Source organism: Oncorhynchus keta, chromosome 17, assembly GCF_023373465.1.
Source record: "Oncorhynchus keta strain PuntledgeMale-10-30-2019 chromosome 17, Oket_V2, whole genome shotgun sequence".
Classification (NCBI taxonomy): Eukaryota; Metazoa; Chordata; class Actinopteri; order Salmoniformes; family Salmonidae; genus Oncorhynchus; species Oncorhynchus keta.
In genome coordinates this window covers 38,887,350-38,907,619 of record NC_068437.1, presented here as the reverse complement: position 1 = coordinate 38,907,619, position 20,270 = coordinate 38,887,350, and the positions used below count along the sequence as shown (strand labels likewise).

General features: G+C 40.6%; 1 protein-coding gene across 1 annotated transcript in view; it reads right to left on the bottom strand.

The window, feature by feature from the left end:
• LOC118396036 (neural-cadherin-like) overlaps positions 1–20,270 on the bottom strand; it is a 109,391-nt gene that overhangs the window by 29,603 nt on the left and 59,518 nt on the right. The window contains exons 23-27 of the mRNA XM_035790182.2: positions 4,813–5,027; positions 3,968–4,095; positions 3,608–3,735; positions 1,518–1,641; positions 815–995 (exon numbers count right to left, since the gene is read on the bottom strand). Of these exons, the coding sequence (XP_035646075.2) occupies positions 815–995; positions 1,518–1,641; positions 3,608–3,735; positions 3,968–4,095; positions 4,813–5,027 (776 nt within the window). The remainder of the gene's footprint in view (positions 1–814; positions 996–1,517; positions 1,642–3,607; positions 3,736–3,967; positions 4,096–4,812; positions 5,028–20,270) is intronic.

Genomic DNA, 20,270 nt, shown 5'->3' with positions numbered 1-20,270 from the left:
CCACAGGTACACCTCCAATTGAGTCAAATGATGTCAATTAAGGGCCTCCCAGGTGGCGCAGTGATCTAGGGCACTGCATCGCAGCACTAGCTGTGCCACCAGAGACTCTTGGTTCGGCTCTGTCGCAGCCGGCCACGACCGGGAGGTCCGTGGGGCGATGCACAATTGGCCCAGCGTTGTCCAGGTTAGGGAGGGTTTGGCCGGTAGGGATATCCTTGTCTCATCACGCACCAGCGACTTCTGTGGCGGGCCGGGCGCAGTGCGCGCTAACCAAGGTCGCCAGGTGCACGGTGTTTCCTCCGACACATTGGTGAGGCTGGCTTCCGGGTTGGATGCACGCTGTGTTAAGAAGCATTGCGGCTTGGTTGGGTTGTGTTTCGGAGGACGCATGACTTTCGACCTGCGTCTCTCCCGAGCCGTATAGGAGTTGTAGCGATGAGACAAAATAGTAACTGATAATAATTGGATTACCAATAATTGGATACTACGAAATTACTACGAAATTGGGGAGAAAAAGGGGTACATTTAAAAATATATATATTTTCAAAGCTGTTTAAAGGCACAGTCAATTTAGTGTATGTAAACCTCTGACCCACTGGAATTGTGATAGATTATTTCACTTATAATTCACTATCTGTAAACAATTGCACACAGTAGATGTCCTAACCTACTTAAGTGTATGTAAGCATCCGACTTCAACTGTATGTCGTTTAGATCATATTAGGACTCTGCTATGCAATGCAGTCCACTCCACCTCATGATACCCAGAAACAACACCTGTTATAATCTGAATGTTAATTCTCTAAAGACATACCATCTTCACAATGGATCCCTGTGTACCCGGGCCCACACTGGCAGCTGAAGGAGTCCCACTGCCCATTACAGTGCCCCCTGGCGCCACAGACTGGTACACCCATGTTCATACAGTTCCCATCAGTCAGAGAGCAGCCTGGGGCAGTGCTGGAGGATGCCGAGGGAGAGCCAAGGTCATAGAGCTGGAGCAGAGGGAAGAGAGAGAGATATGTGGAGGGAGAGAGAGGAAGAGAGAGGAAGAGTAAAAAAATACAATTTGAGGGCGAGAGAGAGAAAAGAATAAGGGAGAGAGAGATGGCATGATATTTTATGTGTATCTTCAATAATGCACAATACATCCTTTTCTGAAGCCTAAAGTAGAGAGGTGCAAAGATCATGGGCATAAATGAGAGAAAGAACTTGAAGGAGAATATCTTGCACCAGTACATGTAACCTGTCTGACAGCACTGATATAGTCTGACTAAAGTGGAATGTGATGACAGAGACATCAGCATTCAGAAGATACTACCAGTTTAGCCTTGAGCTCACATTTACATTCCTCTTGAACTCCCGTTTTTAAAAACATCTTCCAGCGAGTCAACCAAACAGACCAAGGTGTGAGAAAATAAATAAAACTGCAATGTTTAGAGCCAAGATGGAGTTAGAGAGGTAGACTATTTTCTTGTTAGGGTGTTAGGGCAGAGCTGTAGACTTTTGTGTCTTACCTTACTGTCCACAACCAGGTTGCGCAGACAACCATTGAAGTGCTTTTGCTGTAGCTGGGGATACTCATAGGACATGTTCTCGTTGACCCCACCTAGCTGCAACACCTGACTCACATTCAGGTACCTGTGGAGGACACATTTCACTGTCAATGTCTGACCATTCCATCCGTCCATCCAGCTATCTATCCTTCAAGTTTAAGTTTGTTTATTCGCAATATACATATGGTATACACTCACCTGCGTATTTATTTGGACAGTGAAGCTAAAATGTTTTTTTGGGCTCTATACTCAGCATTTTGGATTTTGAGATCAAATGTTTCACATGAGGCGAAAGTACAGAATGTCACTTTTTGTTTGAGGGTATTTTCATACATATCTGTTTTACCGTTTAGAAATGAATGCACTTTATGTTCTTGTCCCCATATTTGAAGGTGCCATAACTATTCGGCAAATGAACTTACAGTACCAGTCAAAAGTTTGGACACACCTACTCATCAAGACATCAAAACTATGAAATAACACACATGGAATCATGTAATAACCCAAAAAGTGTTAAACGAATCAAAATATATTTTATATTTGAGATTCTTCAAAGTAGCCACCCTTTGCCGATGACAGCTTTGCACACTCTTGGCATTCTCTCAACCAGCTTCATGAGGTCGTCACCTGGAATGCATTTTATTTAACAGGTGTGCCTTGTTAAAAGTTCATTTGTGTAATTTATTTCCTTCTTAATGCTCTTGAGCCAATCAGTTGTGTTGTGACAATGTAGGGGCAGTATACAGAAGATAGCCCTATTTGGTAAGACACCAAGTCCATATTATGGCAAGAACAGCTCAAATAAGCAAAGAGAAATGACAGTCCATCATTACTTTAAGACATGAAGGTCGGTCAATCCAGAAAATGTTAATAACTTTGAAACTTTCTTCAAGTGCAGTTGCAAAAACCATCAAGCCCCGTGATGAAACTGGCTCTCATGAGGACCGCCACAGGAAAGGAAGACGCAGAGTCACCTCTGCTGCAGAGGATAAGTGCATTAGAGTTAACTGCATCTCAGATTGCAGCCCAAATAAATGCTTCACAGAATTCAAGTAAAAGAAACATATCAACATCAACTGTTCAGAGGAGACTGTGTGAATCAGGCCTTCATGGTCAAATTGCTGCAAAGAAACCACTACTAGAGGACACCAATAATAAGAAGAGACTTGCTTGGGATAAGAAACATGAGCAATGAACATTAGACTGGTGGAAAACTGTAATTTGGTCTGATGAGTCCAAATTTGAGATTTTTGGTTCCAACCGCTGTCTTTGTGAGACGCAGAGCAGGTGAATGGAGGATCTCTGAATGTGTGGTTCCCACTGTGAAGCATGGAGGAGGAGGTGTGATGGTGTGGGGTGCTTTGCTGGTGACACCGTCTGTGATTTATTTTGAGTTCAAGGCACATTTAACCAGCAGGGTTAGTGATACACCATTCCATCTGGTTTGCGCTTAGTAGGACTATAATTTGTTGGTCAACAGGACAATGACCCAACACACCTCCAGGCTGTGTAAGGGCTAATTGACCAAGAAGGAGAGTGATGGAGAGCTGCATCAGATGACCTGGCCTCCACAATCACCCATTCTCAACCCAATTGAGATTGTTTGGGTGAGTTGGACAGCAAAGTGAAAGAAAAGCAGCTAACAAGTGCTCAGCATGTGGAAACTCATTCAAGGCCGTCGGAAAAGCATTTCAGGTGAAGCTGGTTGAGAGAATGATTCCATCAAACTGGTGACTACACACTTGTTGGATGCATTTGCAGTTTATTTTGGTTTGTTTTAGATTATGTTGCGCCCAATATAAATGAATTGTAAATATTGTAATGTGTCATTTTGAAATCACTTTTACTGTATATAAGAATATAATGTTTCTGAACACTTCTACATGAATGTGGATGCTACCGTGATCACAGATAATCATGGATGGATAGAGGTTATTCGTTTTTGTTATGCTTTTCAGAGGAATCATTGTGTCCATCCACAATGGCTTGGCTGGCTAGCAGGTGTGATTGGTGCGACGTCCCAAGGGGCGGGGTTCTGTGGAGGACATTACCTGTCCCTATTAGGCGTGACTCCTCTGACCTCACAGGAGGAGCGGTCCTCAGTCATGGCCCAGCTGTCCACACCCTCAGTTTCCATAACAATAGCACTGGAGCAGCGGTCCAAGGTGAAATGCACATCCTGAAAACAGGAGCAAGGTTAAGAACATGTGTCTGTGTGTGTGTTTCTGTGTCTGCGCATACTCACACAACACACACACACACACACACACACACACACACACACACACACACACACACACACACACACACACACACACACACACACACACACACACACACACACACACACACACACACACACACAAACATGAAAGAATGTGTTGAATACAGTCATCTAATAGTCCATTTACTTTACTGTTGCTTCTAACATCCAGTCGGTGCCAGCGTCTGTCAGACACAACCATATTGCCCTGCAACTGCAGGACCAGGGTCCCAGACCCGTGGTTGATCTTCAGACTGGGTGTTCCACCAATCAGCTCTGAAGGGAAAAGAGAGGTCATCAATATCAGCATCATCAACATGCCATTCCACCTACAGACTTAGGTGGTCAAAGTAAAGGGTCAAAGTTCAACAGTGGTGTAGGATGCTCTTAAGATACTCTTAGAGGGATGTTGTTCAGTGTCAAATAGTACATTCATACAAATGTACATACATTACATGAAACTGTATATATACAGTTCATTCCAAAGGTATGGACCATTATTTTGGTCTACAATGATGAAAAAGTCAATCAATAAACAAGGCTACATTGTTTTAGTTGAGTGGCTTGACTCTGTATGGGCTGTATGACTAAGCAACCCAATAAATGCAAATCATGCTGAATATCTCCCACACATCCAGTTTGTTATTCAATTCATGCACCTTGGTTGGACTGGGAGGCAGCGACAGTATACATTTGCCATTGTGCAACAGAGGTGGTTTGTTTCAACCATACTAGCCTGATGAATAACCTTGCTTATATCCCCCCGAAAAAACAAGTAAGCTAATGCCCATCGCTTAGCTCAGCGGGCTAACGTGTCATATTGAGGCACGCAGACGACCCAAGTTCAAATCCTAAGATGATGAGTAACCTTGCCTGAGACCTAAAATCCAGAGTTACAGTAGCTTCCAGTTAATTCCTAGGATTTAGCTCAAAGGGCTTTTGTGATCTCCATGACCCGTGTTCAAATCCTGGGTGGGTAACACATTACCCTACCTATAGCCATGTAGTCTTCTGGGTCTCCAGGCTGCAGGGTGGCCAGGGGCCCGCTGTAGAGTAGCAGGCCGTCCTCAGCCTCTGTGATGAACTCCAGGGAAAGATGGCTATCAAAGCACGGCCTTATGGGAGGAAACCAGGCATAGCCGTTGCCAAGGAAACTTCGCCTCGTCTGCTGGCATTCAGGACCCTCATGCTGCGGTGGGCACTGGCACCTGTGGTGGCATGAAACAAAAGCAGCCCAGAGAACATTAACAGTGATTTTTTTCCCTATTGAAACATTATGATGGGGCTGTCTCTACTGTCATATATCTCTGTGTAAAGTGCTGTGGGATGTGACTATGTTTATAAATGACAACAGACAGGAGAATAGGACTAATAAAACACACCACATACAGTAGCTGCTAGTGCATTAGGCATGAAACACATCAAGTACATATGAAAATACTGCATTTAATACATTAGATATCCTTATCACATTGTTCAGCCTGTGAGCCTCAACACAGGCTTTGTTGCTGAAAAATACCGTTTTGTTCGAACATGATTAATACTTTTCTAGGTACCCTACAGTATCACTGATTCTCAATATCTCCTTGTTTCCGACCCATTAATCTGCTGTGCAGATTCCCTGGCATGGTGAAGTGTATGTGTGTGTTAAGCTAGCAGTGGTCCACAGAAGAGTCTGTAATCAAGGCAAAGGAAGGGAAAGGAGAAGTAATCGCAGATAAATCAGCTAGAGTGCTTCTTCATGTTATTCCTCCACTTCTTCATGTTATTCCTCCACTTCTTCATGTTATTCCTCCACTTCTTCATGTTATTCCTCCACTTCTTCATGTTATTCCTCCACTTCTTCATGTTATTCCTCCACTTCTTCATGTTATTCCTCCACTTCTTCATGTTATTCCTCCACTTCTTCATGTTATTCCTCCACTTCTTCATGTTATTCCTCCACTTCTTCATGTTATTCCTCCACTTCTTCATGTTATTCCTCCACTTCTTCATGTTATTCCTCCACTTCTTCATGTTATTCCTCCACTTCTTCATGTTATTCCTCCACTTCTTCATGTTATTCCTCCACTTCTTCATGGTATTCCTCCACTTCTTCATGTTATTCCTCCACTTCATGTTATTCCTCCACTTCTTCATGTTATTCCTCCACTTCTTCATGTTATTCCTCCACTTCTTCATGTTATTCCTCCACTTCTTCATGTTATTCCTCCACTTCTTCATGGTATTCCTCCACTTCTTCATGTTATTCCTCCACTTCTTCATGTTATTCCTCCACTTCTTCATGCTATTCCTCCACTTCTTCATGTTATTCCTCCACTTCTTCATGTTATTCCTCCACTTCTTCATGTTATTCCTCCACTTCTTCATGCTATTCCTCCACTTCTTCATGTTATTCCTCCACTTCTTCATGTTATTCCTCCACTTCTTCATGTTATTCCTCCACTTCTTCATGTTATTCCTCCACTTCTTCATGGTATTCCTCCACTTCTTCATGTTATTCCTCCACTTCTTCATGTTATTCCTCCACTTCTTCATGGTATTCCTCCACTTCTTCATGTTATTCCTCCACTTCTTCATGTTATTCCTCCACTTCTTCATGTTATTCCTCCACTTCTTCATGGTATTCCTCCACTTCTTCATGTTATTCCTCCACTTCTTCATGTTATTCCTCCACTTCTTCATGCTATTCCTCCACTTCTTCATGGTATTCCTCCACTTCTTCATGTTATTCCTCCACTTCTTCATGTTATTCCTCCACTTCTTCATGTTATTCCTCCACTTCTTCATGGTATTCCTCCACTTCTTCATGTTATTCCTCCACTTCTTCATGTTATTCCTCCACTTCTTCATGTTATTCCTCCACTTCTTCATGGTATTCCTCCACTTCTTCATGGTATTCCTCCACTTCTTCATGTTATTCCTCCACTTCTTCATGTTATTCCTCCACTTCTTCATGTTATTCCTCCACTTCTTCATGTTATTCCTCCACTTCTTCATGGTATTCCTCCACTTCTTCATGTTATTCCTCCACTTCTTCATGTTATTCCTCCACTTCTTCATGGTATTCCTCCCAACTAGCTCTAGAATTAGACGTTCATACATTTTTTCTCAAACATCAAATTTAGAAGTTGTTTGCAAACTTTACATTTCGAAGTGTTTAATGTTTAGCTCCAAATGTTTAAGTGAGCCAACTATATTAATTTGGGGACAGGTCGAAAAACATTAAACATTTATGGTAATTTAGCTAGCTAGCTAGCTGTCGCTAGCTAATTTGTCTTGGGATATAAACATTGGGTTCTTATTTGACCTGAAATGAAAGTAAGGTCCTCTACTCCGACAATTAATCCACGGATAAAAGGGTGATTAATCCACGGATAAAAGGGTGCACCAAATTCGTTTCTAGTAATCTCCCCTCCTTCAGGCTTCTTCTTCTACTTTGGACTTTATATGGTGGTTGGCAACCAACTTTAAGGTGCATTACCACTACCAATTGGCCTGGAGTGTGGACCTAAGTTCCTTTTTAAATCACCTATGGGTATGTGCTCCTAAAAACCAATGGGGAGATGGCAAGTGGGTATATGCTCCTAAAAACCAATGAGGAGATGGGAGAGGCGGGACTTGCAGTGTTCAAGCGTCACAAATAGAACCAAGTTCTATTTTAGCGCCTGGCTACACAAACACTCATTGACGCACTCGAACAGTGTTGGTGCAATGATTGAATAACATGTACCAGTCAAAGGTTTGGACACACCTACTCATTCAAGTGTTTTTCTTTATTTTTACTATTTACCACATTGTAGAATAATAGTGAAGACATCAAAACTATGAAACCAGCATGGCTACCACAGCATTCTGCAGCTATATGCCATCCCATCTGGTTTGTGCTTATTAGGACTATCATTTGTTTTTTAACAGGACAATGACCCAACACCTCCAGGCTGTGTAAAGGCTATTTAACCAAGAAGGAGAGTGATGGAATGCTGCATCAGATGACCTGGCCTCCACAATCACCCGACCTCAACCCAATTGAGATGATTTGGGATGAGTTGGACCGCCTGTCACACCCAGATCTGTTTCACCTGTCTTTGTACTTGTCTCCACACCCCTCCAGGTGTCACCAATCTTCCTTATTATCCCCAGTGTATTTATACCTGTGTTTGTCTGTTGCCAGTTCTTGTATTGGCAGGTCTTACCAGAGTGTTTTCCCGTCTCCCTACTTTCTCAAGTTCTGTTTCCGCGTTTCACAGGTTCTGCCCATTCTGCCTGCCCTGACCTTGAGCCTGCCTGCTGTTCTGTACCTTATTGACTCTGCCCTGGATTACAGACCTCTAACCTGTTCTTTTGCCAATAAACATCCGTGACTAGCTGTCTGCATCTGGGTCTTATCCTGAGTTCTGATACCGCCGAGTGAAGGAAAAGCAGCCAACAATAGCTCAGTATATGTGAGAACTCCTTCAAGACCGTTGGAAAAGCATTCCAGGTGAAGCTGGTTGAGAGAATGCCAAGAGTGTGCAAAGCTGTCATCAAGGCAAAGGGGGGCTACTTTGAAAAATCTAAAATATATTTTGATTTGTTTAACAATTATTTGGTTACTACATGATTCCATATGTGTTATTTCATAGTTTTGATGTCTTCAGTATTATTCTACGTGTATAAAATAGTAAAAAATAAAGAAAAATCCTTGAATGAGTAGGTATGTCCAAACTTTTGACTGGTATATATGTTATGGGATGTATATACATTATGGACAGTGTGTGATGGGATGGAAAGACATTATGGACAGTATGTGATGGGATGTATAGACATTATGGACAGTGTGTGATGGGATGTATAGACATTATAGACAGTATGTGATGGGATGTATAGACATTATGGACAGTGTGTGATGGGATGGAAAGACATTATGGACAGTATGTGATGGGATGTATAGACATTATGGACAGTGTGTGATGGGATGTATAGACATTATGGACAGTGTGTGATGGGATGTATAGACATTATGGACAGTATGTGATGGGATGTATAGACATTATGGACAGTGTGTGATGGGATGTATAGACATTATGGACAGTATGTGATGGGATGTATAGACATTATGGACAGTATGTGATGGGATGTATAGACATTATGGACAGTGTGTGATGGGATGGAAAGACATTATGGACAGTATGTGATGGGATGTATAGACATTATGGACAGTGTGTGATGGGATGTATAGACATTATGGACAGTATGTGATGGGATGTATAGACATTATGGACAGTATGTGATGGGATGTATAGACATTATGGACAGTATGTGATGGGATGTATAGACATTATGGACAGTGTGTGATGGGATGTATAGACATTATGGACAGTGTGTAATGGAATGTATAGACATTATGGACAGTATGTGATGGGATGTATAGACATTATGGACAGTGTGTGATGGGATGTATAGACATTATGGACAGTATGTGATGGGATGTATAGACATTATGGACAGTGTGTGATGGGATGTATAGACATTATGGACAGTATGTGATGGGATGTATAGACATTATGGACAGTATGTGATGGGATGTATAGACATTATGGACAGTGTGTGATGGGATGTATAGACATTATGGACAGTATGTGATGGGATGTATAGACATTATGGACAGTATGTGATGGGATGTATAGACATTATGGACAGTATGTGATGGGATGTATAGACATTATGGACAGTATGTGATGGGATGTATAGACATTATGGACAGTATGTGATGGGATGTATAGACATTATGGACAGTATGTGATGGGATGTATAGACATTATGGACAGTGTGTGATGGGATGTATAGACATTATGGACAGTATGTGATGGGATGTATAGACATTATGGACAGTATGTGATGGGATGTATAGACATTATGGACAGTATATGATGGGATGTATAGACATTATGGACAGTATGTGATGGGATGTATAGACATTATGGACAGTATGTGATGGGATGTATAGACATTATGGACAGTATGTTATGGGATGTATAGACATTATGGACAGTGTGTGATGGGATGTATAGACATTATGGACAGTATGTGATGGGATGTATAGACATTATGGACAGTATGTGATGGGATGTATAGACATTATGGACAGTGTGTGATGGGATGTATAGACATTATGGACAGTATGTGATGGGATGGAAAGACATTATGGACAGTATGTGATGGGATGTATAGACATTATGGACAGTGTGTGATGGGATGGAAAGACATTATGGACAGTGTGTGATGGGATGGAAAGACATTATGGACAGTATGTGATGGGATGTATAGACATTATGGACAGTGTGTGATGGGATGGAAAGACATTATGGACAGTATGTGATGGGATGTATAGACATTATGGACAGTGTGTGATGGGATGGAAAGACATTATGGACAGTATGTGATGGGATGTATAGACATTATGGACAGTGTGTGATGGGATGTATAGACATTATGGACAGTGTGTAATGGAATGTATAGACATTATGGACAGTGTGTAATGGAATGTATAGACATTATGGACAGTGTGTGATGGGATGTATAGACATTATGGACAGTATGTGATGGGATGTATAGACCTTATGGACAGTATGTGATGGGATGTATAGACATTATGGACAGTGTGTGATGGGATGTATAGACATTATGGACAGTATGTGATGGGATGTATAGACATTATGGACAGTATGTGATGGGATGTATAGACATTATGGACAGTATGTGATGGGATGTATAGACATTATGGACAGTGTGTAATGGAATGTATAGACATTATGGACAGTATGTGATGGGATGTATAGACATTATGGACAGTATGTGATGGGATGTATAGACATTATGGACAGTATGTGATGGGATGTATAGACATTATGGACAGTATGTGATGGGATGTATAGACATTATGGACAGTATGTGATGGGATGTATAGACATTATGGACAGTATGTGATGGGATGTATAGACATTATGGACAGTGTGTGATGGGATGTATAGACATTATGGACAGTATGTGATGGGATGTATAGACATTATGGACAGTATGTGATGGGATGTATAGACATTATGGACAGTGTGTGATGGGATGTATAGACATTATGGACAGTATGTGATGGGATGTATAGACATTATGGACAGTATGTGATGGGATGTATAGACATTATGGACAGTATGTGATGGGATGTATAGACATTATGGACAGTATGTGATGGGATGTATAGACATTATGGACAGTATGTGATGGGATGTATAGACATTATGGACAGTATGTGATGGGATGTATAGACATTATGGACAGTGTGTGATGGGATGTATAGACATTATGGACAGTATGTGATGGGATGTATAGACATTATGGACAGTATGTGATGGGATGTATAGACATTATGGACAGTATGTGATGGGATGTATAGACATTATGGACAGTATGTGATGGGATGGAAAGACATTATGGACAGTATGTGATGGGATGGAAAGACATTATGGACAGTGTGTGATGGGATGTATAGACATTATGGACAGTATGTGATGGGATGTATAGACATTATGGACAGTATGTGATGGGATGTATAGACATTATGGACAGTATGTTATGGGATGTATAGACATTATGGACAGTGTGTGATGGGATGTATAGACATTATGGACAGTATGTGATGGGATGTATAGACATTATGGACAGTATGTGATGGGATGTATAGACATTATGGACAGTGTGTGATGGGATGGAAAGACATTATGGACAGTGTGTGATGGGATGGAAAGACATTATGGACAGTATGTGATGGGATGTATAGACATTATGGACAGTATATGATGGGATGTATAGACATTATGGACAGTATGTGATGGGATGGAAAGACATTATGGACAGTATGTGATGGGATGGAAAGACATTATGGACAGTGTGTGATGGGATGTATAGACATTATGGACAGTATGTGATGGGATGTATAGACATTATGGACAGTATGTGATGGGATGTATAGACATTATGGACAGTATGTGATGGGATGTATAGACATTATGGACAGTGTGTGATGGGATGTATAGACATTATGGACAGTATGTGATGGGATGTAAAGACATTATGGACAGTATGTGATGGGATGTATAGACATTATGGACAGTGTGTGATGGGATGGAAAGACATTATGGACAGTGTGTGATGGGATGGAAAGACATTATGGACAGTGTGTGATGGGATGTAAAGACATTATGGACAGTATGTGATGGGATGTAAAGACATTATGGACAGTATGTGATGGGATGTATAGACATTATGGACAGTATGTGATGGGATGGATAGACATTATGGACAGTATGTGATGGGATGTATAGACATTATGGACAGTATGTGATGGGATGTAAAGACATTATGGACAGTATGTGATGGGATGTATAGACATTATGGACAGTGTGTGATGGGATGTATAGACATTATGGACAGTGTGTATGGAATGTATAGACATTATGGACAGTGTGTAATGGATGTATAGACATTATGGACAGTGTGTGATGGGATGTATAGACATTATGGACAGTATGTGATGGGATGTATAGACCTTATGGACAGTATGTGATGGGATGTATAGACATTATGGACAGTGTGTGATGGGATGTATAGACATTATGGACAGTATGTGATGGGATGTATAGACATTATGGACAGTATGTGATGGGATGTATAGACATTATGGACAGTATGTGATGGGATGTATAGACATTATGGACAGTATGTAATGGGATGTATAGACATTATGGACAGTATGTGATGGGATGTATAGACATTATGGACAGTATGTGATGGGATGTATAGACATTATGGACAGTATGTGATGGGATGTATAGACATTATGGACAGTATGTGATGGGATGTATAGACATTATGGACAGTGTGTAATGGAATGTATAGACATTATGGACAGTATGTGATGGGATGTATAGACATTATGGACAGTATGTGATGGGATGTATAGACATTATGGACAGTATGTGATGGGATGTATAGACATTATGGACAGTATGTGATGGGATGTATAGACATTATGGACAGTGTGTAATGGAATGTATAGACATTATGGACAGTATGTGATGGGATGTATAGACATTATGGACAGTATGTGATGGGATGTATAGACATTATGGACAGTATGTGATGGGATGTATAGACATTATGGACAGTATGTGATGGGATGTATAGACATTATGGACAGTATGTGATGGGATGTATAGACATTATGGACAGTATGTGATGGGATGGAAAGACATTATGGACAGTATGTGATGGGATGTATAGACATTATGGACAGTATGTGATGGGATGTATAGACATTATGGACAGTATGTGATGGGATGTATAGACATTATGGACAGTATGTGATGGGATGTATAGACATTATGGACAGTATGTGATGGGATGTATAGACATTATGGACAGTATATGATGGGATGTATAGACATTATGGACAGTGTGTAATGGGATGTATAGATATTATGTACAATATATGATGGGATGTATAGACATTATGTATTTTATGTGATGGGATGTATAGACATTATAGACAGTGTGTGATGGGATGTATAGACATTATGGACAGTATGTGATGGGATGTATAGACATTATGGACAGTATATGATGGGATGTATAGACATTATGGACAGTGTGTAATGGGATGTATAGATATTATGTACAATATATGATGGGATGTATAGACATTATGTATTGTATGTGATGGGATGTATAGACATTATGGACAGTATATGATGGGATGTATAGACATTATGTATTGTATGTGATGGGATGTATAGACATTATGGACAGTATATGATGGGATGTATAGACATTATGGACAGTGTGTAATGGGATGTATAGATATTATGTACAGTATATGATGGGATGTATAGACATTATGTATTGTATGTGATGGGATGTATAGACATTATGGACAGTATATGATGGGATGTATAGACATTATGTATTGTATGTGATGGGATGTATAGACATTATGGACAGTATGTGGATAGAATATTTAGTGTATCTGTAGAATAGAGATCTCTAGAGATAGAATAGTGTATATATACAGCAATAGTTGAATAGGATGGCATTGACTAGAATACGGTATACAGTATGATATGAAAAGCGTAAAACAATATGTAAACATGATTAACATTATTAACATTATTAAAGACCAGTGTTCCATTATTAAAGTTACCAGTGATTCCAAGTCTATGTACACGATGCAGCGGGGTGGTAGCGGGCTGGTAGCGGGCTAGGGACAGTGACGAGGTTCAGGACAGGGTACTGGGTGGAGGCCGGCTAGCGATGGCTATTTTACAGTCTGATGCACTTGAGATAGAAGCTGTTTTTCAGTCTCTGGATGGACGTCGAATACTGACTTGTATCACGGGTGAAATGGCTGATTCCTCCACTTCTTCACGCTATTCCTCCACTTCTTCATGCTATTCCTCCACTTCTTCATGCTATTCCTCCACTTCTTCATGCTATTCCTCCACTTCATGTTATTCCTCCACTTCTTCATGCTATTCCTCCACTTCTTCATGCTCATCCTCCACTTCTTCCCGCTATTCCTCCACTTTTTCACGTTATTCCTCCACTTCTTCATGCTATTCCTCCACTTCTTCATGCTATTCCTCCACTTCTTCATGGTATTCCTCCACTTCTTCATGTTATTCCTCCACTTCTTCATGCTATTCCTCCACTTCTTCATGCTATTCCTCCACTTCTTCATGTTTTTCCTCCACTTCATGTTATTCCTCCACTTCTTCATGTTATTCCTCCACTTCTCCATGTTATTCCTCCACTTCTTCATGCTATTCCTCCACTTCTTCATGTTATTCCTCCACTTCTTCATGTTATTCCTCCACTTCTTCATGCTATTCCTCCACTTCATGTTATTCCTCCACTTCTTCATGCTATTCCTCCACTTCACGTTATTCCTCCACTCCTTCATCTTCATGTTATTCCTCCACTTCTTCATGTTATTCCTCCACTTCATGTTATTCCTCCACTTCTTCATGCTATTCCTCCACTTCTTCACGTTATTCCTCCACTTCTTCATGCTATTCCTCCACTTCTTCATGCTCATCCTCCACTTCTTCCCACTATTCCTCCACCTTTTCATGTTATTCCTCCACTTCTTCATGCTATTCCTCCACTTCTTCATGTTATTCCTCCACTTCTTCATGCTATTCCTCCACTTCTTCATGTTATTCCTCCACTTCTTCATGCTATTCCTCCACTTCATGTTATTCCTCCACTTCTTCATGCTATTCCTCCACTTCACGTTATTCCTCCACTTCTTCATCTTCATGTTATTCCTCCACTTCTTCATGTTATTCCTCCACTTCATGTTATTCCTCCACTTCTTCATGCTATTCCTCCACTTCTTCACGTTATTCCTCCACTTCTTCATGCTATTCCTCCACTTCTTCATGCTCATCCTCCACTTCTTCCCACTATTCCTCCACCTTTTCATGTTATTCCTCCACTTCTTCATGCTATTCCTCCACTTCTTCATGTTATTCCTCCACTTCTTCATGCTATTCCTCCACTTCTTCATGTTATTCCTCCACTTCTTCATGCTATTCCTCCACTTCATGTTATTCCTCCACTTCTTCATGCTATTCCTCCACTTCATTATTCCTCCACTTCTTCATCTTCATGTTATTCCTCCACTTCTTCATGTTATTCCTCCACTTCATGTTATTCCTCCAATTCTTCATGCTATTCCTCCACTTCTTCACGTTATTCCTCCACTTCTTCATGCTATTCCTCCACTTCTTCATGTTATTCCTCCACTTCATGTTATTCCTCCACTTCTTCATGTTATTCCTCCACTTCTTCATGCTATTCCTCCACTTCTTCATGGTATTCCTCCACTTCTTCATGTTATTCCTCCACTTCTTCATGCTATTCCTCCACTTCTTCATGCTATTCCTCCACTTCTTCATGTTATTCCTCCACTTCATGTTATTCCTCCACTTCTTCATGTTATTCCTCCACTTCTTCATGTTATTCCTCCACTTCTTCATGCTATTCCTCCACTTCTTCATGTTATTCCTCCACTTCATGTTATTCCTCCACTTCTTCATGTTATTCATCCACTTCTTCATGCTATTCCTCCACTTCTTCATGCTATTCCTCCACTTCTTCATGTTATTCCTCCACTTCATGTTATTCCTCCACTTCTTCATGTTATTCCTCCACTTCTTCATGTTATTCCTCCACTTCTTCATGCTATTCCTCCACTTCTTCATGGTATTCCTCCACTTCTTCATGTTATTCCTCCACTTCTTCATGCTATTCCTCCACTTCTTCATGCTATTCCTCCACTTCTTCATGTTATTCCTCCACTTCATGTTATTCCTCCACTTCTTCATGTTATTCCTCCACTTCTTCATGTTATTCCTCCACTTCTTCATGTTATTCCTCCACTTCTTCATGCTATTCCTCCACTTCTTCATGTTATTCCTCCACTTCATGTTATTCCTCCACTTCTTCATGTTATTCCTCCACTTCTTCATGCTATTCCTCCACTTCTTCATGCTATTCCTCCACTTCTTCATGTTATTCCTCCACTTCATGTTATTCCTCCACTTCTTCATGTTATTCCTCCACTTCTTCATGTTATTCCTCCACTTCTTCATGTTATTCCTCCACTTCTTCATGCTATTCCTCCACTTCTTCATGTTATTCCTCCACTTCATGTTATTCCTCCACTTCTTCATGTTATTCCTCCACTTCTTCATGCTATTCCTCCACTTCTTCATGTTATTCCTCCACTTCATGTTATTCCTCCACTTCTTCATGTTATTCCTCCACTTCTTCATGCTATTCCTCCACTTCTTCATGTTATTCCTCCACTTCTTCATGTTATTCCTCCACTTCTTCATGCTATTCCTCCACTTCATGTTATTCCTCCACTTCTTCATGCTATTCCTCCACTTCATGTTATTCCTCCTCTTCTTCATGTTATTCCTCCACTTCTTCATGTTATTCCTCCACTTCATGTTATTCCTCCACTTCTTCATGCTATTCCTCCACTTCTTCACGTTATTCCTCCACTTCTTCATGCTATTCCTCCACTTCTTCATGCTCATCCTCCACTTCTTCCCGCTATTCCTCCACTTTTTCAAGTTATTCCTCCACTTCTTCATGCTATTCCTCCACTTCTTCATGTTATTCCTCCACTTCTTCATGCTATTCCTCCACTTCTTCATGTTATTCATCCACTTCTTCATGCTATTCCTTCACTTCTTCATGCTATTCCTCCACTTCATGTTATTCCTCCACTTCTTCATGTTATTCCACCACTTCTTCATGCTATTCCTCCACTTCATGTTATTCCTCCACTTCTTCATGTTATTCCTCCACTTCTTCATCTTATTCCTCCACTTCTTCATGCTATTCCTCCACTTCTTCATGTTATTCCTCCACTTCTTCATGCTATTCCTCCACTTCTTCATGGTATTCCTCCACTTCTTCATGGTATTCCTCCACTTCTTCATGCTATTCCTCCACTTCTTCATGCTATTCCTCCACTTCTTCATGCTATTCCTCCACTTCATGTTATTCCTCCACTTCTTCATGTTATTCCTCCACTTCTTCATGTTATTCCTCCACTTCTTCATGTTATTCCTCCACTTCTTCATGCTATTCCTCCACTTCTTCATGTTATTCCTCCACTTCATGTTATTCCTCCACTTCTTCATGTTATTCCTCCACTTCTTCATGCTATTCCTCCACTTCTTCATGCTATTCCTCCACTTCTTCATGTTATTCCTCCACTTCTTCATGTTATTCCTCCACTTCTTCATGTTATTCCTCCACTTCTTCATGTTATTCCTCCACTTCTTCATGTTATTCCTTCATGTTATTCCTCCACTTCTTCATGTTATTCCTCCACTTCTTCATGCTATTCCTCCACTTCTTCATGTTATTCCTCCACTTCATGTTATTCCTCCACTTCTTCATGTTATTCCTCCACTTCTTCATGCTATTCCTCCACTTCTTCATGTTATTCCTCCACTTCTTCATGTTATTCCTCCACTTCTTCATGCTATTCCTCCACTTCTTCATGTTATTCCTCCACTTCTTCATGTTATTCCTCCACTTCTTCATGCTATTCCTCCACTTCATGTTATTCCTCCACTTCTTCATGCTATTCCTCCACTTCACATTATTCCTCCACTTCTTCATGTTATTCCTCCACTTCTTCATGTTATTCCTCCACTTCATGTTATTCCTCCACTTCTTCATGCTATTCCTCCACTTCTTCACGTTATTCCTCCACTTCTTCATGCTATTCCTCCACTTCTTCATGCTCATCCTCCACTTTTTCCCGCTATTCCTCCACTTTTTCATGTTATTCCTCCACTTCTTCATGTTATTCCTCCACTTCTTCATGCTATTCCTCCACTTCTTCATGGTATTCCTCCACTTCTTCATGTTATTCCTCCACTTCTTCATGCTATTCCTCCACTTCTTCATGCTATTCCTCCACTTCTTCATGTTATTTCTCCACTTCATGTTATTCCTCCACTTCTTCATGTTATTCCTCCACTTCTTCATGTTATTCCTCCACTTCTTCATGTTATTCCTCCACTTCTTCATGCTATTCCTCCACTTCTTCATGTTATTCCTCCACTTCATGTTATTCCTCCACTTCTTCATGTTATTCCTCCACTTCTTCATGCTATTCCTCCACTTCTTCATGCTATTCCTCCACTTCTTCATGTTATTCCTCCACTTCATGTTATTCCTCCACTTCTTCATGTTATTCCTCCACTTCTTCATGTTATTCCTCCACTTCTTTATGTTATTCCTCCACTTCTTCATGTTATTCCTCCACTTCTTCATGCTATTCCTCCACTTCTTCATGTTATTCATCCACTTCATGTTATTCCTCCACTTCTTCATGTTATTCCTCCACTTCTTCATGTTATTCCTCCACTTCTTCATGTTATTCCTCCACTTCTTCATGCTATTCCTCCACTTCTTCATGTTATTCCTCCACTTCATGTTATTCCTCCACTTCTTCATGTTATTCCTCCACTTCTTCATGCTATTCCTCCACTTCTTCATGCTATTCCTCCACTTCTTCATGTTATTCCTCCACTTCTTCATGCTATTCCTCCACTTCATGTTATTCCTCCACTTCTTCATGTTATTCCTCCACTTCTTCATGTTATTCCTCCACTTCGTGTTATTCCTCCACTTCTTCATGCTATTCCTCCACTTCTTCACGTTATTCCTCCACTTCTTCATGCTATTCCTCCACTTCTTCACGTTATTCCTCCACTTCTTCATGCTATTCCTCCACTTCTTCATGCTCATCCTCCACTTCTTCCCGCTATTCCTCCACTTTTTCATGCTATTCCTCCACTTCTTCATGTTATTCCTCCACTTCTTCATGCTATTCCTCCACTTCTTCATGCTATTCCTCCACTTCATGCTATTCCTCCACTTCTTCATGTTATTCCTCCACTTCTTCATCTTATTCCTCCACTTCTTCATGCTATTCCTCCACTTCTTCATCTTATTCCTCCACTTCTTCATGCTATTCCTCCACTTCTTCATGCTATTCCTCCACTTCTTCATGCTATTCCTCCACTTCTTCATGCTATTCCTCCACTTCATGTTATTCCTCCACTTCTTCATGTTATTCCACCACTTCTTCATGCTATTCCTCCACTTCATGTTATTCCTCCACTTCTTCATGCTATTCCTCCACTTCTTCACGTTATTCCTCGACTTCTTCATGCTATTCCTCCACTTCTTCATGTTATTCCTCCACTTCTTCATGTTATTCCTCCACTTCTTAATGCTATTCCTCCACTTCTTCACGTTATTCCTCCACTTCTTCATGCTATTCCTCCACTTCTTCATGCTATTCCTCCACTTCTTCATGCTATTCCTCCACTTCTTCATGCTATTCCTCCACTTATTCACGTTATTCCTCCACTTCTTCATGCTATTCCTCCACTTCTTCATGCTATTCCTCCACTTCTTCATGTTATTCCTCCACTTCTTCATGTTATTCCTCCACTTCTTCATGCTATTCCTCCACTTCTTCATGTTATTCCTCCACTTCTTCATGTTATTCCTCCACTTCTTCATGCTATTCCTCCACTTCTTCATGCTATTCCTCCACTTCTTCATGCTATTCCTCCACTTCTTCATGCTATTCCTCCACTTCTTCATGTTATTCCTCCACTTCTTCATGTAATTCCTCCAATTCTTCATGCTATTCCTCCACTTCTTCATGTTATTCCTCCACTTCTTCATGTTATTCCACCACTTCTTTATTGTATGCCTCCTCTAGTGAATCTGCATACCTACTAGCCGTAAACAGTAATCAAATAAATGCCTTGATATAAAGAGAAATACACGCAGAGAGAAAAATATCACTT